General features: G+C 34.5%; 5 protein-coding genes and 1 long non-coding RNA gene across 15 annotated transcripts in view; 1 reads left to right on the top strand and 5 right to left on the bottom strand.

Annotated features, from left to right (window-relative positions):
• LOC109344767 overlaps window positions 1-3476 on the bottom strand; it is a 5414-nt gene extending 1938 nt beyond the window's left edge. Inside the window, exons 1-2 of the mRNA XM_019583515.1 lie at window positions 3419-3476; window positions 3162-3233 (exon numbers count right to left, since the gene is read on the bottom strand). Of these exons, the coding sequence (XP_019439060.1) occupies window positions 3162-3233; window positions 3419-3476 (130 nt within the window). The remainder of the gene's footprint in view (window positions 1-3161; window positions 3234-3418) is intronic.
• LOC109346683 (myosin-binding protein 3-like) lies at window positions 2815-7749 on the bottom strand. 7 transcript variants are annotated; one of them, XM_019586383.1, is made up of 6 exons: window positions 7650-7749; window positions 5836-7019; window positions 5757-5784; window positions 4197-5679; window positions 3936-4023; window positions 2815-3233 (listed from the first exon to the last, which is right to left on the bottom strand). In XM_019586383.1, exons 2-5 carry the CDS (start codon window positions 6919-6921, stop codon window positions 3954-3956), a joined length of 2667 nt encoding a protein of 888 aa, XP_019441928.1. In that variant the 5' UTR covers window positions 6922-7019; window positions 7650-7749; the 3' UTR covers window positions 2815-3233; window positions 3936-3953. The 7 variants fall into 7 exon arrangements, 5 of the variants coding, with proteins under 5 accessions (XP_019441928.1, XP_019441927.1, XP_019441923.1 ...); XR_002107548.1 differs by having other exon boundaries at window positions 2815-3244; window positions 3936-4020; window positions 5757-7019; XR_002107547.1 differs by having other exon boundaries at window positions 3936-4020; window positions 5757-7019.
• On the bottom strand, window positions 9138-14624 carry LOC109346678 (flowering locus K homology domain-like). 2 transcript variants are annotated; one of them, XM_019586371.1, is made up of 7 exons: window positions 14511-14624; window positions 13530-14062; window positions 11367-11616; window positions 11055-11206; window positions 10356-10655; window positions 10081-10275; window positions 9138-9560 (listed from the first exon to the last, which is right to left on the bottom strand). In XM_019586371.1, exons 2-7 carry the CDS (start codon window positions 14052-14054, stop codon window positions 9369-9371), a joined length of 1614 nt encoding a protein of 537 aa, XP_019441916.1. In that variant the 5' UTR covers window positions 14055-14062; window positions 14511-14624; the 3' UTR covers window positions 9138-9368. The 2 variants fall into 2 exon arrangements, with proteins under 2 accessions (XP_019441916.1, XP_019441915.1); XM_019586370.1 differs by having other exon boundaries at window positions 14507-14610.
• Window positions 16267-20091, top strand: LOC109346679. Of its 2 annotated transcripts, XM_019586374.1 has the most exons (9): window positions 16267-16307; window positions 16422-16604; window positions 16816-17039; window positions 17133-17194; window positions 17915-18136; window positions 18285-18414; window positions 18734-19056; window positions 19162-19306; window positions 19819-20091. In XM_019586374.1, exons 1-9 carry the CDS (start codon window positions 16298-16300, stop codon window positions 20062-20064), a joined length of 1545 nt encoding a protein of 514 aa, XP_019441919.1. In that variant the 5' UTR covers window positions 16267-16297; the 3' UTR covers window positions 20065-20091. The 2 variants fall into 2 exon arrangements, with proteins under 2 accessions (XP_019441919.1, XP_019441917.1); XM_019586372.1 differs by lacking the exon at window positions 16267-16307 and having other exon boundaries at window positions 16364-16604.
• On the bottom strand, window positions 17862-19909 carry LOC109346682. Its single transcript, XR_002107546.1, has 3 exons — window positions 19801-19909; window positions 18287-18454; window positions 17862-18099 (listed from the first exon to the last, which is right to left on the bottom strand). It is a non-coding gene; the product is annotated as an uncharacterized LOC109346682 (long non-coding RNA).
• Window positions 21521-22614, bottom strand: LOC109346681 (histone H1-like). Of its 2 annotated transcripts, XM_019586377.1 has the most exons (3): window positions 22342-22614; window positions 21859-22260; window positions 21521-21825 (listed from the first exon to the last, which is right to left on the bottom strand). In XM_019586377.1, the coding sequence occupies exons 1-3, from the start codon at window positions 22522-22524 to the stop codon at window positions 21634-21636; spliced, it is 777 nt and encodes a 258-aa protein (XP_019441922.1). In that variant the 5' UTR covers window positions 22525-22614; the 3' UTR covers window positions 21521-21633. The 2 variants fall into 2 exon arrangements, with proteins under 2 accessions (XP_019441922.1, XP_019441921.1); XM_019586376.1 differs by having other exon boundaries at window positions 21521-22260.

The following is a 22817-nucleotide window of genomic DNA, read 5'->3' as shown; positions in this document are numbered from 1 at the left end:
GTAACATAGTGTGAAGTTCAATTTACTACCATATTCTTTAATATCACTGTAGAAATTTGATTGCATACTAAAGTTACATTTTCTTTTCAACTACCTATCATCGCTGGTTGAAATGTAGAGAACCATTTTGGGAATGATCTGGCCACCACTTTTAGCATGAGTTGAAGGTTGAAATATTAAGCCATATCACAAAGCAATATAGATAATCATATCACAAAACAAAGGCAATACATATAACTATCATCAATTGTTGAAATCCATAGCCTATTATTGATAGGTTGGGCAATCCATAGCCTATTATTGATAGGTTGGGCAACTGTATAAATTGAGAGAATGTTTATGATTCAGATAATGACTTTTTCTAATTGCAGACTAAAAAAGATGATGTTTTGAATGAGTTGAGACAATATGTCGATTAATGTTAAATTATTTGTTCTATGAACCCATACAATACGATAAACAAAGGATTCATGAATGCACACTATAATGTAATTCATTTTGGTATTTCATCGAATAGAATGTAAGCAAAGATAGGTGAAGAAGAAAACCATGATAACAATATTTAAGCATAAACTTAAGAGAAAATGAGCGAGTTATAATCTTAAGTGCATACCTTACATTTCTAAATACCATCCAGAGGGAACTTTTGTTGATATCACATTCTCTACACACCATCCATATTGATTATAATGTAAAATTGCATTATATCCACATTCTACCTGCAAAATGGAAAATGAGAAATGAGAAATGATCATGAGAAAATAAGAATGTGAAAGGAGGAAGTAGTGAGTAGTCTGTTGGCTTTATAATTTATTATAGAAGAATGTGAAATGCTAAAGTAGTGAATGAGAAACCCATGCCCCAGCGGGTAGTTAAAAAGTAAAAAATGGGAGAGGGGTTGAAGAACTGCTGCAGTTTAGAAAAGTAACCGTAAATTTATAATAAGAGAATAAGAGTTTATAGAAACATAAAGTTAGAAATTATAAAGGGTAAAATAGACAACAAAAATTACTCCATGGTAGTTATTTTAAGTATTTGCTTTATATATTAGTATAGATAGATACAATAATATTGATGAGTGGTTCATATACAATTATATAATAACACATCTTTTGATTTTTTTTCTATACAAGTTTTAACATATAACAATTTTGGTTCATAAAAGATTGTAAAATAATTCCTAAATTTACCATAAACAGATCAAATTATAGGAGCCGATTATTTGAAATTTATTTACTATGATATATAGTTATATAATTTCATTTTACACCCCTTCTTATTGATTCATAAATCATTATATATTAAGCCGAATTTGTTTCCATTTAATATGGTAAATAAATAAGGCTTAATTAAATAGGGGTCCTTACACCACTTCTGATTGATTTTTTATCAAACACTTTAATGATATGATTTTTTTATAATTTATAAAAAACATTATATTGAAATTTATTGAAAAATTACTTATTATCGAAATAATTTTAAAAAATATCAAAGCAGTGTAATAATATAATGTAAAATTTGAGTTGGATGTCAAACCGGAAGATGTCTCGTATTAGGTTTAATCGGTTAAACCGTCCGGTCGAATCGAGTGATTTAATATATAAATAATATTTTTATAAACAAATATATAATTATATATAAATGTAAAATTGTATATAATAATTATGTATAATTATATTGAAATAACATTTTTTAATATTTTTTGAGACCAGAGTAAAACACAATATTAGAGTAGTGTTTCGTTTTTTTAATTTTAAGTAAACAGTCCGGTTTATTTTCCGGGTTATTCTGGTTTAATCGAATTTAACATGGTCGGACCGGAATATTCCCGGTTCAAAGCGGTTCAACTCTCATTCGATTAAAACTGCTAACTAGAGCCGTTTTCAAGTCCAGTTAGTAGTCAAACCAATGGGACCGCTTAGTACGATCCATTTCTCATAACACCGGTAATATATAATCACATTTATGGAGATAGAGTTATAAATATGTCCACATACAACGTCATATATCATTACTTTTTTATAAGTGTCACGAGCCCAAGTTTACATGAATGTGGCACTTAATTAATTCATGAAGACCCATAGAAATGCACCTTACCAAACTGTGTCTTTGATTAGTTTCTGTTAAAAAATTTCTCTGCTGCTTTTTCCCTTCCAATCTATGATTTTCCTCTTTGTGTAATTATTTTTCCCGTTTAAATAGCATTATAGGATTAAGCCATTCACCAAGTTTTCTTCCCTGGTAAAGTGATTTTTGAGTTGAACCATCTTTAACCTTTTCTTAGTATTGATAAATTGAGAGGAAAGAAAAGAGAAAATTGTTAAGAATGCTGTGTATCATTTTGACAAGGCTTTACTATGTTGCTGTGTGTGGGGTTACTTTTTCTTTCATTGGGAGGGAAAGAAAATAACTTCACCATTTTTCTTTCTTTTTCCTTTCATTCTATCATATCAAAAGAACACTTCTTCCAAATAAAATTTAATTAAAATACCCTTATGATAATTTACCTTATTTTTATGTTCTAATTTGATTATTTAACCTTTAAAAGCATCAAATTAGTTATTTACCTTTCTAATGTTTATCCATCTTTCTTATTTCTTATTATCTTAACAATGTTATCATTTATCTCCTCTCTATATTCTTTCATGAATGTATAGAAAGAAAATAATTGTAGAGGAAATATGTTTTTCTTGAGAAAAACATCATAAAGACAAATGAGTAATTTAAAAACTAAATGTTAAAATATAAGATCACAGACACCATTGAGAAATTATTGGATCCTCAAAAGGTACTAACATGTCATGATTTCAGCCATAGACACAATCAATCTTTGCATTGCTGGGGATAAATTCACTCAGTGTCACAGAGCAAGTGTTTTCCATCACCCAAACATACAAAAATATCAATTCATTCATGTACCATCTTATCAATACACCAAAACTAAACTCCACATTCTATTCAGTTCACAAAATATAGAGGGCAAGAGTCCTAAAGCAGAGAAGGATCAAGAGACTAAAAGCCAAAGTTTACTATTCATGTAACGTATTCTATAATCTTATTCAAAGCAATATATAGAGATGCTTGTGCTTCAGATTCTGTCCTCTGGTTCTCAATAATATGCAGTCACGTCAAAAGAATAAAACATGTTCTGTCATTTTTACCTGTTGATTGCAATAGATTACAAGTTTCTTCCTCCTTGTGCTGCATTCTGATCTTTGCATACATATGTAATACTGACAAGCATCAGAAGAAGAAATGAGTTAGAATATCAAAATGAGAATAAAAATTAAAAACTAATGCTAGAAAGGATGAACTGATGAATGATGATTGTGCAAAAAGGTTTTAACTCTAAGAGGCACACTATCCAAATCCATTTACCATGATTAATTAGATGCACACAGAAGCAAGGAGCACAAACAAATAAGCTCACTGTCACTTTCTTTTCTTTCTCTCTTTATCGCTTTTCCTTTAGTCATTGCTAATGTTCACAGGTCTTTAAGTTAAATTAATTTTTCATTTTAAGAAAAGTTAAAATAAAACTTCAATGTTAAAAGATTGAACCTTTGTTAAAATAATTCTGATTTAGAAAAATTGAACTTTGTAGTTCCATATAAAATATGAGCTTTGCATCAACAGCAGACAATGCCCACAACTAATAACCAATAAGCAATTCTATCATGTGCATTGATGCAAAATCATGCGGTAGCAAAAATAACTAAGGTTCAGAAAATATAAGTTAATCTTCTAATATTTCATTATATAAGAAGTCCATGCTTGAAAACTTGACCAAATCCAAATTAAGGATTTGGCAGGACTTACTGTTACAATTTACAACTCTCTACAGAATATGTCAGACGCTATAAATATGTTGTTGTTGTTAGATTTAAAGAAAGAAATACATTTGAATCAAAGTTTAAGGTGTAAATGAGACTTACAGAATTTGTAAAAGGCATTCATAAACTTCTATGACCATTGAACACCCCTCCAGGCAAAAAAGTATGCCCACCATTATTTACATGTCTGCTTTAAAAGGCCAAAAGTATGTAATTGTCAAAGCAAATTGAGAAGACTCTGGGAAGGATTACATTGTGTCTATTGAAACGAGTTAGACAATGTTTAATTAAATACCATATGAAAGCATTATATGCGTCATAAAATAAAATTATACAACAAAAAGCACTTGCTTATATGCTTACCATTTTGATCTTATCCCAATTTTCCGTAGCTCGTGCAATTGATGAGCTATATCTTGAATAAATTGTTTTCCAACATCTCCATTTCGAAGAGAGTTTATTATATGCTCAAGAAGATCACGATCAAATTCGAGTGCTTCCAACCTGTCATTAAGGTCTGACATTTCATTTTCTAGAGCAACCAAATCCACTTCTCTCATGGGTGGTGAATCTTTTTGTCCAACGCATGTAGAATTAATATTTTCTTTATCAAGAGAACAATCACCACTATCTGAAGCAGCTGAGCAACCCTTATCAGTGTGGTTTCCATTACTTGTACCAATATTTTTCTGTGTGGACAAATCAGTCTCTTCGTGACTATCTAATTGAGGACCTTCACCTTTAGAAGATCCTAGTTCATTTGATTCACCGACTTCAAGCTTTTCAGGTCTGACATTGTATATATCAGAGGAAATCCCATTCCAAGGAAGTTGATGAAGTTTCTTTTCCAAGTTTTTCAAACACTCTGAAATATATTGCTTTTCCTCTTCAAATTCTAAAGACGAGGTTCCAGAAGGCACAGCTTCATTACTGACTTCGGATACCTCAGGGAACTTCAAATCAGAAACAATGTTTAGAGTATCAGTGCTGTTATGAGCACCAACATTTTTTTCTGTCACACTTCCTCCTTTTGAATCACAACTCTCCTCAGGCATGTTGTGGACCGCATGGTCATCTGTCAAGTTTAACCGATAAAACTCCAGCTCTGCTTCCAAATCTTGTATCTCTTTTTCCTTTTCTGTCAGTAGGTCATTAACTTTATCCAATTCATCATTGTCATATTCTGCTTGTTCTTCCATCATTCTTAAATATTGAAGAGTCTCCATTTGCAGTGCTGCCTTCTCCTCCTGTAACCTTGTTATCATAGACATTGCTTCATTTGCAGCAATAGCAGAAGCATTTCTTTCTTCCTCTAGTTCCTTCTGTAAAGAATCCACGTATTTCTTGTCATGCTCAATCTGTCTCTTCAATCGATCAACTATAGACTCCCCTTCAATTTCACTATCATTGGATCCATCCAGAGATTCAAGAGCAGATTCCACTGAGGCTGACTTTTGAAGACCCTGAATTGCATTTGAATTGGAAGTCTCATCATCTATCACAGGGGAACGAGCATGATTTATGGGAACTTCTGATGACATATTAGACCCATGAGGAGAAGTACTACGTGATGGTGATAGCTCCAGTTCTTCCCTGACTTTAACAACTTCCTCAATGGTCGGCTGTTCTGTGACAAAACCAGGTACTTCTCTTTCCATAGAGGTGAGATTGGACTTACTCATGCTACTTGAGTTCTTTGGCATAGGACTTGTATTTGTAGGAGCAGAATCACTTATCACGGGATCAGTTTCAATAGAAGCTATTTCCATTGTATCAATGTTCTCTAAGATGTCGCCATGACTTTCGAACACAAGTCCGGTACCACTTGCTAGTGTAGCATCTGCAGCTGGATGCATTTTAGAAAGCAAATGTTAGAGTTAATTTTGAAAAATAAAAAAGGAAATGCATAGAGAGAATTGTTACATTTATTTGATGAAGATCCAACAAGTGTGTGAGCACCATCCAAAGTCGTGAGCTCCGATAAGGGACCAGTAAGAGAATTATGAGAAAGGTATGAACCCTTATCAACTTCTGATTCATTGTTACAGTGGTTCACAGCAATAGGTGATGGTGAAACTTCATCAAGTGAAATGGGCACAGGCACGTCAGAACTAGGTGACTTTTTATTTTCTTGCAGCAAATTAAAATCTTCCAGATCATCGTCATTAACAGCATCAGAACCCAGGAACTTCTCATCATAGTGCTTGCTGATGTTGTGCTCCACATGTGCCTTTGCTGGATTCAAATCATCCTGAATACATTTTGGCGGAATCATGGGTGTAAATTGAGTTGTAGGGTCATTACCAGCTTCAATGTTTTCATGAAATATATTAACATTATCATCATCATCAGAAAATAGAAACTCGGACTCAGAATCAGAATTGAGTCTCAGCTCAGTGTACCCAACATGATGAAAATTTCCTTTTCCTTCTGTTCCATAAAATTTATCCTTTACTTTCTTCGAGTTCTCCCGGTGATTTAAACGGCTTTGCCTTTGTGCATGAGGCAAAGGAATGTATGGCTTAAGAACAGCTCTACCAGATGATTTTAGTTGGATGGATCTGGAGGCATTCTGTTCTGACTTCCAAAGCTTACCACAACAGATACACTGCCTTGAGCCCTTAGAGGCAGTAAACAAATCTCTGCTCAACGACGGGCTTTGGAAACCAGACCCACCAAGAACCAACCCTAATTTACCCGCCAACAACCTGTGAGTTTTTGTGTTGGGGTTGGTGGTTGTGGTAAATGACAGAAGACAATCATCACACATCCTATGACCATCTGCAACCTTGCCATGAATATGACATGATATCAAAGAAGTTATTTCTGATTTATGCTTGCAGCAAAATAGGTTCTGGTAGAACTCTGGCTTTTCACAGCCAAAGATATGATCCAGCCTGGAGCATAACAAACAAGGCAATTGCAATTGGCAATAACTTGCAAACTTTGTGAGCAGAAACGACACCACGGCATCAACTAGCAGAAGAAAGATCAAAAACCACTCACAAGCTGCAGTTGTAAGAAGGGCGATGAAACCCTTTGTCCTCTTTGTTTTGACAAATGAAGTTTCACTTCCACTTGCTGCCATTTCCACTACAATTACTCTACAAGTCCTTAAGATTCATACTCAAAAGCCGAAAATTGCATCCCCAACATAGATGGAGTATCTATCAGGGGCTAGAAAAGCTAGAAACATGAAGCAAACACCCACCATGAGATCAAAATCCAAGTTTAGCACCCAGAAATAATAAAAATCTAAGCTACATTTGCATTTAATTGATACCACCATTTTAACAAACAGTGATTCCATACCTCAAATCATAGATAGCACAACCACAACAACATAACAAAAAAATCAGAAACAACATAAATTGTCAAAACTCCTTAGAAAATGACAAGAAAAATTAAATTTTGAAATTAAAATAAAAAGCAAATGATGAAATAGACTCATTAATTTTCAACTGATTATCAATGTGGACCTACTGATAGATAATTATGAAGAGTGTTTGTTACCATAAACGGATATCCAATTCAAACCAACCTAACCGTGTCACATTATGCATTCATTAACTATCAACCGCAGATTTAGTTATGTGAATTAAATAAACATAGTAGTGAATTCAAGAGGCACACATTGGAATATATCAAAATCTGAGATTCAGAGATAATGTGCAATTTGCATTCTGATTAATATATGAAAAATTGTTACCAAATTATGAAATAAAATAAATAAAAAAGGAAAAATCAAGGATAAATAACAAAATAACGTGATTTTGAATGATAATTGATATTGGAAAATGCAGAAAAATGTGGTACCTGTTCTGAAGCTTCACCATGGAAAGAGAGAAAAAGAGATTGCAGAGACAAATTCTGATCAGAGAATGTAAAGGACTTTTTCTTTTCTTTTAAATTATTTTTTTCATAAAAAGAGAAGAAAATAAATAAAGAGAGAAATAAAAATGTTATAAAAATAGTGAAGTGAAAAAGTATAAGGCGCGAAATTATAAGTAGGTCCCACTATGATTCATCGAGAGACCGTTGTAACCAACGGCCTATGATTTGTTTGCTTGTGAGTTGCAAATTGAAGTAAAAAAATTCTTATGAAGTTTAATGTTTAGTTAATGTATAAAAATGTGTAAATTTAAATACATGAATCTAAGTTTTTATAGCTTTATTTCATACAATTTAGTTCTTAAATAATAATGTATTACCAAAGACTTAAATACAATTAAAAAGGACAAATTTAAAAATGAAATAAAAATATAAAATAAAAAGTTGATTTAAATTTAATGGATAGTTGTGTGTAATGATTATGCATACATGTTGATGGGTATGCTAAGTGCCCAACACGTTGATAGCAGTATTTTATGAACAGCTGGAGCTTGCAAGAAATATGACTTGTTCCACATCAAAATGAATTCATAGGTTGAGTTAGAAATTAAACATGCTTACATTGGAATTGGTGGACACCATGTTTAACTAACAACAAACGAGGGACTTCATTACCTTTCTATTTTCAATTGTTTATTTATATTAGAAAAAAAAGATGTATACACTGACAGTATAAGAATTATTACACTGTCATTATATCATCTACCATTCATTCTCCATCATTATTGACTCTTCATAAAACAAATAATCAAAATGAAGAGAAAATGATATATACATCTTTACAGTGTCGCATAAGTATTACACTCTTTATATTAATGCATATAAAAAATAAGTGCGGGATAGATATTGATTTATCTGCTGTAAAAAAGAAAGTCATGCTTTACACCAAATTCCTAATTAACTTTGGGGATAACTTCATCCAAACCCTTATTTGTATAGCCCAGCTATAATGTCTCTTTGAATGCACCACCTAATTCCTTGTAAATGTTATGGTTACAAATTATTTCCTCAAATATAAACACTCATCTCAATCAAATTATTACCTAAAAAGTTAAAATATTTTATAATGGAATTAAAATGTTCTAAAAATTAATCATAAAAAAATATACTTAAATGACTTATTTTACTTGACATCTTTGAAAACTATTGAGTTTTTCAAATTCAGGTATTAGAATTTCTTTTAAGAATAAAATGATTCTTTATTCTTTATTTTAGAAATGAAATAATTCTGTAACAAAGTGGGCAAGGCCGAATAATAGAACAAGGACAATCAATATCAGGTGTCCTCCAATAAGAGAAAATTAAGGATTAACCTATTTTTTCATACACAGATCTAGGATCAAACCTAAGACCTCATGTTTAATATATCCAAACACTTCCCCTTCAAAACCAAATTAAAAAGACTTGAAAACACAAATGAAACCAACCATAAAAAACTACCAAAATATCATATCTTTTTTTTTTGGGTTTGAAATTTGTTATGTCCTCTAAATTCTATCTAGTCATTGTAGCAAATGCAAAACAGCTTAAATATAAGGGACGCCCAGAGGGCTGGTAGCAAATACCCACGACAACAAGAACTAGAATTGAACTTAAATGTTTACAAAACACAAGGCTCCTCAATGAAAATTGATTGTAATCTTGTTAATAGCCATAATTGGTGCCATATACAGAACCATAGTCTGCAGAAGGAGCATGGCTTGTATGACCACTAGCATTTGAAGGTGGAGATTGATAAACAGGAGCATTTGTCGCATAGGCATTGTAACCTTGGTTCATTGATCCCCCCATATGTTCCTGCTGTGATGCAGCACTTGCAGCTTCAGCCATGAAATTCTGCATCAAATAGATTGTACCCAATTCAGATAAATTGATCTAAAACCAAACAAAAACACAATACTACTAAGTGCAATCAAGGTGGAGGTGCAACCAAAAAACTAGTCCGAAACATGTTTTCAGTAACTGCTAGATTATGTACTTCTCTTCCTAGGATACGATTTTCATTAATTCTATGTTCATTGACAATATCAAAAAAGAAATTTTTTTGCATGAAAACATGATAGTGGCACTTGGTTAAGGAAAATTTGACCTATCCTGTGAGACTTTACTATATAAATTTAGCCCAACTTCATCAGTTGCCATTCTGAACTCATGAAAAAAATACAAGAAATAACCAAATACTTGGATGTCAACCAAATTTCCTCTCCATATTTGATGCTATTATGAACACATGATAATATTAGCCCTCACCACTTCCAATCGGGAAAGAGTTCAGTCAGGCACTTGCCCAAACTATAACAATAATACATGTAACATGCAGATTAGCAGAATCGAGAATTCCTTTAAAATCATATACCTGCACCAGCTGTTGGGCTGCCTGTATTTGTGATGCAGTACCGCTTATCTCAACAGTCATCTCTCCTGGCACACCCCTGGTCTCCTGAATTGTAATACTTGCCCCACTAGCACGACGGATGTAGCTGATATTTGAACCTGATGCTCCAATAACAGCATCTGCAAAGGATAGAGGAATTTGCATGTGCTGTGTGACCTACATAGTACAAAAGAAGTTATATTATTAACACCACAAAACCAAAGGAAAAAGTTCTCATGTTAGGCAAAAGAAGACACCTTAGTTACAACAGATTGTTGTGGTGGTGCAGTGGACGAATGAATTCCCATAGAAGGATCCCTGGCATAGGCAGGTGGTGGACCCTGATGAAGGTGCTTGTCCATGGGAGGCAGGTCAGCAGGTGGGTAATAGTTATCATAATTATGTGGAGGTGGCATAAGTTGAGGATTGGGTGCAAAAGCAGGTCCACCACTACTTCCAGGAGCCGAAAACCCTTGAGGAGGAGGAGGACCCCAAGGTTGATGGTGTTGTTGGTGTGGAGGCACATTCTGGTTAACTCGAACATCCGGCCTTTGCATCTGAAGGTTGGGAAAAGGAAGAAATAATTATGCACACACAGTTGTAGGCAAATATGTGACTTGAAAAAATGTACAATTGTTTGCTTCATTCCAAACCATATAAAAAAAGCCATCACATTGAAACCCTTTCTCAAAATACAAAACAACAATGACAATGAAAGTCGGCAATAAATGTCAACATTGAATTGGCAGGTCCCATTCTATGACCAACCATTACAATCCATCATTCCCAATATAGCCAAAGCTTGAAAGCATGCAATTGATAAATAGCCAAGAATGTTTCAAATCAGCTTAACTAATCAGTGTGCCACAACACAATGAATCTCATGAGATAACTCCTCTGCATAAATTCTTAATCTTTATGTCAATTAGCTTTGGACGATGAAAAAAGAGACTTACCTTTGCTTCAAACACTCCAACTATGCTGCGATCAACCAAGAACTTACGTAGATGAAGTGCAATAAGTTCAACTCCCTTGTGAACCCCAGCAGACTCCCCTTGTATTTCAACAACACTGTCATCTCGCAGAGCAAAAACTGGCAAGTGTTCTACTGTAAAAAAATATGATTAAGATACATTAGTCACAAACTCAGATATCATAAATCATGCTTCTCATATATTTGTTCACTAACAACTTAGAAAAGGAAATTGATTTGATTGACAAACACAAAGAATACTTCCGAAAGTAATTTAAAATATTAGTGCACACACCTGATCCAAGAACACGTATATTGCAACCAGAAGCATCTTGGAAGGATTTTATAGTGGACCCTTGCTTCCCAATCAAACTTCCAGCTTGAGTATCTGCCACTAGAAGCCTTGTAACAACTGGACGACCTGCACCTGATGCACTGTCTGCAGGATCTTGGTCGACATTGACAACTTGTTTATGAACCCTTAACAAACCTTCCACAGCAGGTGGTATGGCGCGATCTGGCTCTTCTTTCGCAGAAACCATTACCTTTTAAAGGGTCAGAGAAAGAGAACTCAAAAACACATCATATAAAATAGAAGGCTATTGAGAAATACCTAAAACAGATATATTTCAAACTATTACACAAACCAATTTACTCTATTTGACCCATCTCAATGTTTCATAATATGTTTCAAATGAATTATTTTCACTATGTCAGTCAAACTTCTTAGAGCTATGAATAATTCAATATTTCATTAATTCCTCTAAATATTGGAAGTAGTTTATTAATGATACAAGTCACTTATGTAATTAAATGGATTGATATATATTTCATATTTGTAAATTTTACTGGCATAGTTTCCTGACTTCATCTAACAGTTCTGTGTACGTGTAAATATGTGGATCAGATTTAAGAAGTTTTTCTCCCTTGTTTTATCATTTTAGTGACTTTAGGAGTGTTTCCTAGGCAAGAGTTCCAGGGTGTGTGGCAAGACACCAATCGACCAAGTTCTGAAGTTACCAGGTACAATGAAGGCTTCTTGCCACCAAAGTCCACAACTATTTCTGATTCTTAAGACGAAAACATTTCAGCAGTTGTATAAGCTTGTTGTTGTTTCCCTGCAACTTGAACTTTAGCTCTTCAGTTTGAAGTCACTTTGGTCATTCATATTTGCTGACAACCTGCACACATCCATTTGGTTATCGTGACAAAAGACAACTCTTTTATTTATATATTTAAACTGTTTGGTTATTTATCTCTTCCTCTATCTGCTGCTGGATTATGGGTAGTTTTATAGTTTTCAGTTCCCTGACAAGTTGTTTTTCTTCATTAAATTCCTTATCAACAGTATTCATGTGTTAACATATTTTCTCATGGATAAATCAGTAAGTTTCAATTTCATTTAATGATATAAGAAGTTTGTTTCATTAAGTATAAGTTTTCCATTTTGAAGAACTGAGTAGCTACCAAAATATATAGCACCAAGTTTTATTAATAATCATGATGATATTTTAAATATATTGAAATGACACGCAGTGATGCTCCCTATGTTATATTTGCATGTTTATAGTTCTGTTAGAATCCAATTGCAAGGTATGGGACTTGAGTCCCACATTGGAAGTATGGGATTGTGGTGTGGGTTTAAAAGGACTTGGGCTCTCCAACTATAATAGTTATCTTTTGTGATGTGGTCCTCCCAAGGTTCATAGCAATTGGTAATCAAAACTTTGCACCATGTCTCTCAGGTGCAAACAAGCAGTGTGGGTGGTGACACTGGCATTGCAGTGTTCACTTGGGACTAGTCAAAGGGCTAGTGCAAAGTCAGTCTGCATGGTCGCCTGGGATGCGGAGTGTGGTGGGATGCTAGGATCCGATTATAGGGCACTTGAGTCCCACATTGGAAGTATGGGAATCTAGTGTGGGATTATAAGGCCTTGGCCTCTATAACAACAATAGGTAGCTTTTGCACTGTGGTTCTCCCAAAGTTTTTTATTAGAAAAGAAGGTGTAAAATTAGAAGAGGATAACAAATCCCCGCAGATACAAAAGGAAGCACCTAGAAACTACTCAAGAAGGGGCAAACAGAAAAGCATGTCAATCTATCTGCATATCAACCATATTAATTTCTTATCAACTTCACAATGATTGAATCAAGAACCACAGAAGACATAAAATTTCAGCCCTAACAATGGCAATCAAGTTTCTCACTTTGTGGTACAGGTATCACGATTGCAAGTATAATCAATACATTCATGAACTGGACAAAAAGGATAAAAGCCTAACTGCAAAGGGGCATAGGACAAAAAACACAACTTAAATCTAAAAACAGATAATGCGTCCAAATGAGCACAGAGATCAGTATATGAACAGAAATATGCACAATATGCTTCAAACAAACAGTGTATATCCCATATTATCCGCCAATTCATAGATGACAAGAAATTGGAAAGTGAACTCACTGCTCTCTCAGTGGTTCCTGGTGGACCATCAAGAATTTTAATTCGAGCTTTAGTCTCTTCAGTGATTTTTTTGATAAACTCTCCCTTGCGGCCAATAATACTACCAACCTTTTGTACAGGAACCAGCATTCTAAAAACATTCTCTCCAGGCCAACCTGGCCATTTTTTTATTTCACTTGGTTTTGAATCACCCTCAGGTCCTTGTACTTCTTGAGAAGTAAAATTCTCAGTCACATCTCCTCCATCCTGATGTTCCTCCTCAGTTACAGTATGCTCTTGTGGAAGGGAATCAGTGTTTCCAGGCAGTTCCTCAACACCATGATCATCAAATTCATTTTCGAGAGGATCGGCTTCCTCCTCGGCTAATATTTCGGCATCATGTTCATCAGGCTGCAGTTGAGGAAACCCAGATTCATCATCAATCACATTTCCTTCATCATGTTCATCAGAATGGTTTTGCGGATAATCAAGGTTCTCGGGCACATAACCTGCATCTTGTTCATCAAAAACAACTTCCCCAGACATAATGGTCGCTGCCAAACCAATCAATTGAAAACAACAACCCGTCAATACCATTTTCAACATAAACTCCAAAAAAAACATGTCGCGCAATACGACACTAGGAAGAAAAAAAACATGACAAATTGAACAATTCGTAATCACTCAACATTGATAACAAGAACTCATCAACACCGGTTTCAACTTAAAGTTAAAAAAATACAAACAGGACAAAAAATGACCCTAAAATAGCATAAACATAAAGAACCAAACAATTCATCGTTACTCAACGATTAAAAAATAGCATAACTTCAGGGTTATTTTAAAATCTTGAACTAAACAAAAACTATAAATAATAATGAAGATTGGAGAGGGCTTAAAACCCACATTTGAAAAAAATAATGAAATATGGAAACCCTATAGCGAATGTGTGGACGGAAGAATAGAGAATTAGGGTTTGTGTGAGTAGAGAGTCTTACAGAGAGAGAGATTCACAAAGCTTCAGAGAGAAGAGAGAAGAATGGATATGGTTTTTGATTTATGGAGGCTGTGAATAATAAGTTAGGTTTTTTGTGATGAAGATATGAGATGTGGCGAGAGAGTGATATAATTACCAAAAACCCACAAACTTTTTTCTTCTCCCTTTAATATCCTCTTACTCACATATTTGCCCTTAAAAATTGTGGTACACATGTTTTCTGACACTTTGTCTCATGAGCATATGATTGGTCAGAAAAAATATATTTAAGTTAAAATTTAATTATTAAATATTTTTCTGATCAATCGTAAACTCATGATACACGGAGTGACACAAAGTATGAGACATCAAATGAGTACCCCAATTTTTTTAAGGCAAATATGTGAATAAGAGGATATTAAAGGATGTGCTCCTTAAAAATTGAGGGTAAGTGCACAGGGGTTGATCCACATACCCAATCAAACCATACCAAACTCTATTTCATGGATTGAAAACAAAATGAGACTTCTCAGTTCTCTCTCAATATCTTGCCAATGATAGTTATACAAAGTTTTATACCTAAAGTTATTATTGGTAAAATTACTAAAATACATATCAAAGTTAGGACAAGGATATGATGTTTCCAAAATATCTTAAACTTTGTCTCAAACTAATTACAATATGTCATATCAGTTAAAAATATTAAACATATATGGTTTTATTCATTTTTTCTTCATTATGATTGGTTTGGAACATACTTCGGCATTCGGGACAATAGATCTTCAAAGTTAAAGCCCTTACCTTTTTGTATTTTTTCTATTACATAATCTTTTATAACTTAGCTCTCTTTCTTCCTAATACACTATCATACTACATCATCAATCACATTCAACATTTTCTCTTTTTTCTCATTTTATCTCTCTTTCCTACTCCTTTTTGAAAGGTATAAGATGATCAATATATTATAATTTGTAGGATAATGTTTGATGCAAAACAAAATAGGGACATTATTGGATGTACATTTCATTATTTTTTTAATAAGTGTATATGCATAAGATAAAAATAAATTAAGATTGAGATAAATGTATATAATGTATGTATAAAAATTGATGAATAATAGTACTCCTACTTATGTATAACTATTACTAGTACTATTCATCCAGCTCAGATTTCCTACAGAGTATGGACAGTAGAGTATCACTTTGTATATTCACTTGCACAAAGGGAGAAAAGAACAGTGTAATTGTTCAGCATGCATGCAGATTCTAAAGTCACTGACACTTATGGCTTTACCCAATGAAAAACCTAGATAATAAGGAATTTGACTTTAAAGAAATGTCATTCATAACTATAACTATGTGCAAAATAATTAAAAAAATTCATATAAGTGGTTAATATATTGACAATGTAATTTTGTTTGCTTTAATACCTTATCTCTATCCTACTTTTAATTATTTTTTGGAAGATTTATACAAATTATTTCAGTAAAATTTTAATTTATCTCAATTGACTCCAAAATAATAAATTAATTAATTTAAAATAGTGGAATATTATTAATTGACATTGAATAGTCACCAATTTAAATTTATAATAATAATTATTATTATCCCTTATGATTATTAGTGAGTTAGGTCTGTTAGCTAGAAACGACAAAATAGTGCCCATTGGCTATAATGCCATGCAAAGACGTGCACCCACTTGTCAACGCAACAAGGGCAGTGAAATGAAGAATTTCCTTTATCATCCATAATAATAATCAAATTCTTCACAAATAATAAAACCGATAGATCTGAGTTTGATTTCTAAGAGGGAAATGCAGAAAGGTTAGTAACACTAATAGAACATGATATGTAGAATATGGTTTTGTGTATTTATATTGATTTAGATTACATTAATGATGCAAAGTACAGTGAAACCTGAATCTTGTTCTTCACCAGAATATACAGATGGGAAAACAACAAGCTTCACACAAATCATGGTTGCCTCTTCCATTGGGTTGATATTTGCTGTGGCAATGCATTATCGTCTCAAAAATATGAGAGATCAGAAGATTATACCACGTCTCAGATTATCAAAACATGGCCAACCCCCTAAGCTTGAAAGGTTCTCTCATTACGTAGGTAATATTAATATTGCATGCATGCCATGAAGATCACATTCTTAATTTACACCTATAGCACATGGATCCATAAATATACACTTAGGCATGTACATAATTACATATAATATATTATTTAGAAGAGTTACAAATTGGTGATCTAACTCTTACACCAATTAATATTAAGAGGATTGGGGTATGTATATTATGTAAGATTCTGTGATATGTTGCAGCTGGGCAAATGGGGTTCAAAGATAGGAGAAGTTGTCCACATTTATGTAAACTGGCTTCTGAATACATAAGAAAATGTGATGGGTGTGAAGATGATATATACGCCTTTTTTGAGAACGAACCGGATGCGGATTCGCTTTTTGTGAAGCTTGTAGAGGAGTTTGAGAGATGCATTCTCAGTTACTTTGCATTCCATTGGAAACATGGTGATGTTTTGATTAGTCAGGTATTAAGAACATGTAGACACTTTTACAATCATCTGTATTGAATTGTTTATATAATGTCAGGTAGAGAGATGTTTGTTTTTTTGCTATTGCAGGTGATGAGTTCTGAATCTGAGCCAAAAAAGAAGCTCAAGAACATAGTTATGGCTGCAACTAGGTGTGTATACTAGCTAAACCATCTTTGAGACTGATGAACTTATGAAACCAGATTTGAATATCTATGAAACTAAAGGAATAACCAGAAAAGTTACCAGTCAAATTTGTAATAATAAGGAAAGAGAGAGTAATAGGGTCTTCTTATACGCTTTCCTTTTGAAGGAGCAAATAATTAAGACAATTGAAAGAGGTTTACTCATAAATAACACCTCCACCGGCCTTCACTATAGGGGCTGCATTATAACCCTACAAGTAGAGATGCAACATAGCTATAATTTGTTGAAACTCAGTTTCCAAGCCAGCCACATATTGCCAAACAATACTGCATGCAAAGTCTACAGCATAACACAAGTATTACACTGAATAACATCTCATATTAGCCTCATTCAAATTTCATTATTTGTTTGATCATTATAAGAGGATTTCTTGCCCCTCCTTTTTTTAATGGAATATTGCTTGTTATCATCTTTGATTTTTTACCTTACATTAAAGAGGCGGTTTTCTATATAAGTCTTGTGTGTTCATTTGCCTTCCTACCTTCTTCTCTTTAATTCTCAATTGATTCAATCCTATGTTACATGTTTGAACAACAATTTGGGTCACAGACCAAAGTTCTATAATCCAGACATTCTAACTGTAGTCAGAATGCTTGTAATCATTATGAGCCGGGTGAAAAGGGTCAGTTTCTTTCTCTAGAAGTTAAATAGTATCCTTTGCACAGGGAACAAAGGGTGGAAAGGGTAACCAAGAATCTGAAGGTGGCTAGAGTTTTTAATACCTTGGTAGAAGAGATGAAAGCAATGGGACTTGTATCAGCTGATGACTCCCAATGCACAGAAGTGATGGCTCCAGTAGCTCACAGTGATAGGAGTCCAGTGCTCCTTTTCATGGGAGGTGGTATGGGAGCTGGTAAGAGCACAGTGCTTAAGGAGATTCTCAAAGAGTAAGAACAGTTATAATCTCTGAAACAAAAATTAACCATTCATTTGCCTTCTAATAAGATATATTATGAGCTATCCTTTGATATGAAATCATGAAAACAAAAACAGCAAAAGTCTAACATTGTTTCTTTATGTATGAAATTTGAACAGACCTTTCTGGGCAGGAGCAGCAGGGAATGCTGTTGTTATTGAGGCAGATGCCTTTAAAGAATCAGATGTCATCTATAAGGCCCTTAGTTCAAGAGGGCATCATCATGACATGATTCGAACAGCTGAACTGGTGAGATGGTTGAAAGTTGAAACTCTTCTCTGCTTCTTCCCTGTAATTTTGATAGTCTATGCAACCACATGGTGTTAACAACTGCAGCCACATTTTTCGCAATTGTAGCAATATATTCAATCTAACTACAAGTGTGATTTCAACCGCAATTTAAAACCATAATTCTGTTCATCGATGTGGATAACATTCCATCTTTCACTTCTCTTGTGTGGTGAATATGGTGAAAAGTGGCACAGTCCAAATTTATTCAATCTATCAATCATGTCATAGTTGTATAGTGCTTTTGGTTCTTCCATGATAAGGTCATTGTTGCAAATAGGTACACCAATCTTCCACAGATGCAGCCTCATCACTTCTGGTAACAGCACTAAATGAGGGGAGGGATGTAATTATGGATGGAACACTCTCCTGGGTACCATTTGTTGTGCAGACAATAACAATGGCCAGAAATGTCCACCGCCGCCGTTACCGCATGGGAGCTGGATACAGGATGAACGATGATGGAACTGTAACTGAAAACTACTGGCAGCGAATTGAAGGTGAAGAACCTGAACAAGTTGAAGGGAAAAAGAGAAAGCCATATAGGATAGAACTGGTTGGAGTAGTCTGTGATGCTTACCTTGCTGTCATTAGAGGCATAAGGTAGATTCATCATTAATAATCTTTCTATTTTACATTCTTACTTATCAATCGTAACTTTTCGGGTGAAAATGGATTCTGCTAACATTGAAATTTGAATGCAAACAGGAGAGCTATCATGTGTAGAAGAGGAGTGAGAGTGAAGCCACAATTGAAATCCCACAAGAGATTTGCTGATGCTTTTATGACTTACTGTCAGCTAGTAGACAATGCCCGGCTATACAGTACAAATGCTTTGGAAGGGCCACCTAAGGTAAAGTACACATACTTCACTCCAATTTCATGGGGCATCTTTATCTCATGCACTTAATCAATACTCTATCTACCACATGAACATTTCTCTAGCTAAGACTCAACTTCAGACTCTTCAAAGTTTACACCTCATTGTAAAGTTTTTGGAGTGGATAAGAAGATGGAAATGAGACCCATGAGCACATGGTAGAGTCTTGAAATTTAAGACTCAATTTAAGACAGTGAAGAACATTGCATATAATACTCAAGTCTTAACATAAGACTGGTGTTAAAATTAAAGATTTGCAATATAGTTGTCATTAGATGACAACAAACCTGCCTATATACACACTCTTTCCAGGGATATAGAAATGATTGCTGTAACAGTTAATACTAAACTTCGTTGCAAAAGACTGTGAATACTATCTTTAGATATTTCTATTACTAATCTTTTTATTAATCTTGTCATTTTATGTTAGTTTCCTTTTCTCTCTACATTCAAGATCCAATACTTACATTGCAAACAATTTAAAGTTGATAGGATGGAAAGATAGAGACAAGACACTGCTGGTTGATCCAGATGAAATCGACTGCTTGAAGAAGGTTGCTAGGTTGAATGAAGATGCCAACTCCATATATGAACTATACAAACATCCAAACCCGGTCCGTGAAGCTGGATCCATTTGGAAAGACATTGTATTATCACCTTCAAGGTTGAACATCCAACAAGAGCTCAAGTATTCAATCCAAAAAGTTGAGATATATAAAAGTTGTTTATGAAGCAGTGATGATCTTTTTCCACCTTTAACTTTTAAGATGAGGTTCATAGGATGGAAATCATCTGCAGTAGGAAACTAAAACATGAGATAAGCTCAATGAACTTCCATAGGTTATTGAAATCTGTGACTAAGGAAAGTTTATGTATGTCGTACTGATGTGATGAGTTTATATGTACAAAGAAACAACAAATAGGTTCTTTTTTCAAGTGCACCAAGGGTTCGACCAACCATAGCCCGAGACTACTCTCACTCGAGGCGAAGAGATCATCGGAATAGGTACAGTCTCTCTCAACAAATTCTATTTTATATATGATCAAATCTTGTTCAGCATAATCAAGGGACTTATCTATCTACCAAATGTATCAAGTCCTGTTGATTAAAATTGAATATTATACCATTTCTTTTCAGTCATGATCCAATTGCATACTACTTTCATTTGATGGTATTTAGTTTCCAAATTGATTTGGTGTACAGAAAAAACTACTTTCATTTGATGGTATTTAGTTTACAACTATCCTAAAGGAAATTCAGAATTAGAGACAGAATAATTTGTTTTCACATTTGAAATTTTTATCACAATAATTGATGAAGGAAAGAAGAAAAAAATGGAGACAGAATGCAGCAACAAATGAGACAACTCACAACAACAGGCACTTATAAGTTGTTAGAAACTTGGACACTGAAAACACATCATAGGAGTTAAATCCCCACAAGAATGCCTAATTTAGATTAAAAGTTTATCGGTTAACATTAGCTAAACACAATCAATCATAACCTTGGGAGTAGCTACAATTCTATCTTTTGGGCAGTTAAAACTCCAGCCCCTAACTCACCTCTTTTCCAGTAATATTTTTTATGTGCTTAACTCAAGACTTCATTTTTTCTGTTCCATAGAAACCAAAAGAAACAAGAGGGTGAGCTAGGCGCAATGGTAAGGTTGTTGTTTAATGAATATGAAAACAAAAAAAACATAATTCCTTAGGCATACTGAAGAAGTTGCAATGATAGGTTTTCAAACACATGAAAACGATGAGGAGGAATCTGTAGAATTAAGCAATGAGTTCCACTTAAATTCCTTAACAGCACAGCGGCAAAAACACCTCCTAATACAAGGTAACCTATCATGTGAATAGATTGGTGCTACAGAAAGCCAACAATCTCACTAACTCAAATGTTGCCGACAAACTACAATACCAAAATGTGGTAGATTGCTCGAACTCCACAATTTTCATATTGTTCAAACCTGAAAACTCATTCTATTTCTATCATAGAAGAAACGCATCTAATAACTATTCCTCACACATCTCAATTTCCAGAACTCTTGTAGTTATCATAAATATATTATCATACTTGAAAAACTAACTATATTATGCAATATAATATTGTGATTACGAAGATAATCACTTTCATCACATCATTATAAGCGACATTTATGATTAACTCATTAAGCAGAAAACTTCTGAAAGCTTAAACAGAATCTCATATATTATTATAACAGCAACTACTACAGCAAAGGATTAAAAACACTTTACAAACATTAACCCTAAAACGAAACTACCTTCCACACCTCTCACTTCCTTCCATTCCTCTTAGCCCCAACCCTCTTCGCCGGCGACTTTACACTCTTTGGTTTAACACTCTTCACCGCAGCCTTCTTCAACGTCGCTGCCTTCTTCACCGCCGGTTTAACTGCCGCAACCTTCTTCCCTGGAGAAGTCCTCGTCGATGTCCTCGTGGCCTTCGCCTTGGGCTTCACCGCAACCTTGGTCTTTGCAGCAACAACCTTAGTCTTCGCTACAGCCTTGGGCTTCGCAACAGCTCCCTTGGGCTTTACCACAGCAGCCTTGGGCTTAGCAGCAACAGCTTTCGATTTTGCCACAGCAGCTTTGGGCTTGGGCTTAGTAGCAAGCTTAGCCTTAGCCGGTGCCTTGGGTGCAGGTTTAGCTACAGATTTGGGTTTGGGCTTAGCAGGCTCGGGCTTAGCAGGCTCGGGCTTGCTTTTAGGAGTTGAAGGAATCTTGAAGGATCCTTTAACCTTAACAAGCTTTCCAGAAGCAACAAGCTTCTTCAAATTGAAGAGCAAGAGCTTCCTGAAGTTTGGAGGAAGAAGATTATGTTTCTCTTCAACAAACTTCGTAATCGCGTACTGGCTTGAACCTGTTCTCTCTTTCAACGACACAATCGCTTCCTTAATCATCTGCAAAATCAAATAAATAATCAGATCCAATTCCTAATAACAAAATTAAGCGGAATTGAATGGAATCGAATCAAAACGAACCTCTTCGTAAGGAGGATGAGTAGAAATGCGTGGTTTGGAAACTTTCTTAGGTTTGGGATCTTTGGTTTTCTTAGCCTTGGTTACAGGCTTGGATTCTTCAGCCGGTGGTGGTGGTGGTGGTTCGGTGGTGATTGGCTCCGGCGCGGTGACTTCAACCGCAAGAGTAGACTCTTCTGTTGCCATTACTTAGAATTGGGAATAAGACTAAGAAAATTGATAAGAGAGAATAGAGAATTGTGAAGAACAAATATTTTTGGGTGTGAGAAAATGAAGGAAATTCGATGGTTTATATAATCAAGTTTGTGTAGAACGATATCCAAATACTTTATTTTCATTGGTCCACGGGACCCTGACATGGATACATGTCGTGTTCTAATTTAAATCTCAGCCCTTGGATCTATCGTTTATCAACGGTTAGTGATGGTTTGTGTTGGGGCATGTCATTCAATGTTTTCAGAGATTGGAGGTGCTATTGG

The sequence above is a fragment of the Lupinus angustifolius genome, chromosome LG04 (genome assembly GCF_001865875.1).
Source record: "Lupinus angustifolius cultivar Tanjil chromosome LG04, LupAngTanjil_v1.0, whole genome shotgun sequence".
NCBI lineage: Eukaryota > Viridiplantae > Streptophyta > Magnoliopsida > Fabales > Fabaceae > Lupinus > Lupinus angustifolius.
The sequence above is the reverse complement of the archived record's forward strand: the minus strand, read 5'-3'. Positions and strand labels throughout refer to the sequence as shown.

Bases quoted from the DNA above. Each gene is read 5' to 3' on its own strand.
- LOC109346683 (XM_019586382.1), bottom strand. From the start codon at position 6,921: ATGGCAGCAAGTGGAAGTGAAACTTCATTTGTCAAAACAAAGAGGACA. The intron at 5,680-5,756 runs GTAACAATTCTC...AAATGCATCCAG, and splicing joins TGGATCTTCATCAAATAAAT to CTGCAGATGCTACACTAGCA. The intron at 4,024-4,196 runs GTAAGCATATAA...GGCCTTTTAAAG, and splicing joins ATTGGGATAAGATCAAAATG to CAGACATGTAAATAATGGTG.
- LOC109346678 (XM_019586371.1), bottom strand. From the start codon at position 14,054: ATGTCTGGGGAAGTTGTTTTTGATGAACAAGATGCAGGTTATGTGCCC. The intron at 11,207-11,366 runs GTGTGTGCACTA...ATTTTTTTACAG, and splicing joins TATACGTGTTCTTGGATCAG to TAGAACACTTGCCAGTTTTT. The intron at 10,656-11,054 runs GTAAGTCTCTTT...CCCAACCTTCAG, and splicing joins TTGGAGTGTTTGAAGCAAAG to ATGCAAAGGCCGGATGTTCG.
- LOC109346679 (XM_019586372.1), top strand. From the start codon at position 16,379: ATGATGCAAAGTACAGTGAAACCTGAATCTTGTTCTTCACCAGAATAT. The intron at 17,040-17,132 runs GTATTAAGAACA...TTGCTATTGCAG, and splicing joins GTGATGTTTTGATTAGTCAG to GTGATGAGTTCTGAATCTGA. The intron at 17,195-17,914 runs GTGTGTATACTA...TCCTTTGCACAG, and splicing joins ATAGTTATGGCTGCAACTAG to GGAACAAAGGGTGGAAAGGG.
- LOC109346681 (XM_019586376.1), bottom strand. From the start codon at position 22,524: ATGGCAACAGAAGAGTCTACTCTTGCGGTTGAAGTCACCGCGCCGGAG. The intron at 22,261-22,341 runs GTTCGTTTTGAT...TTGATTTTGCAG, and splicing joins CTCATCCTCCTTACGAAGAG to ATGATTAAGGAAGCGATTGT.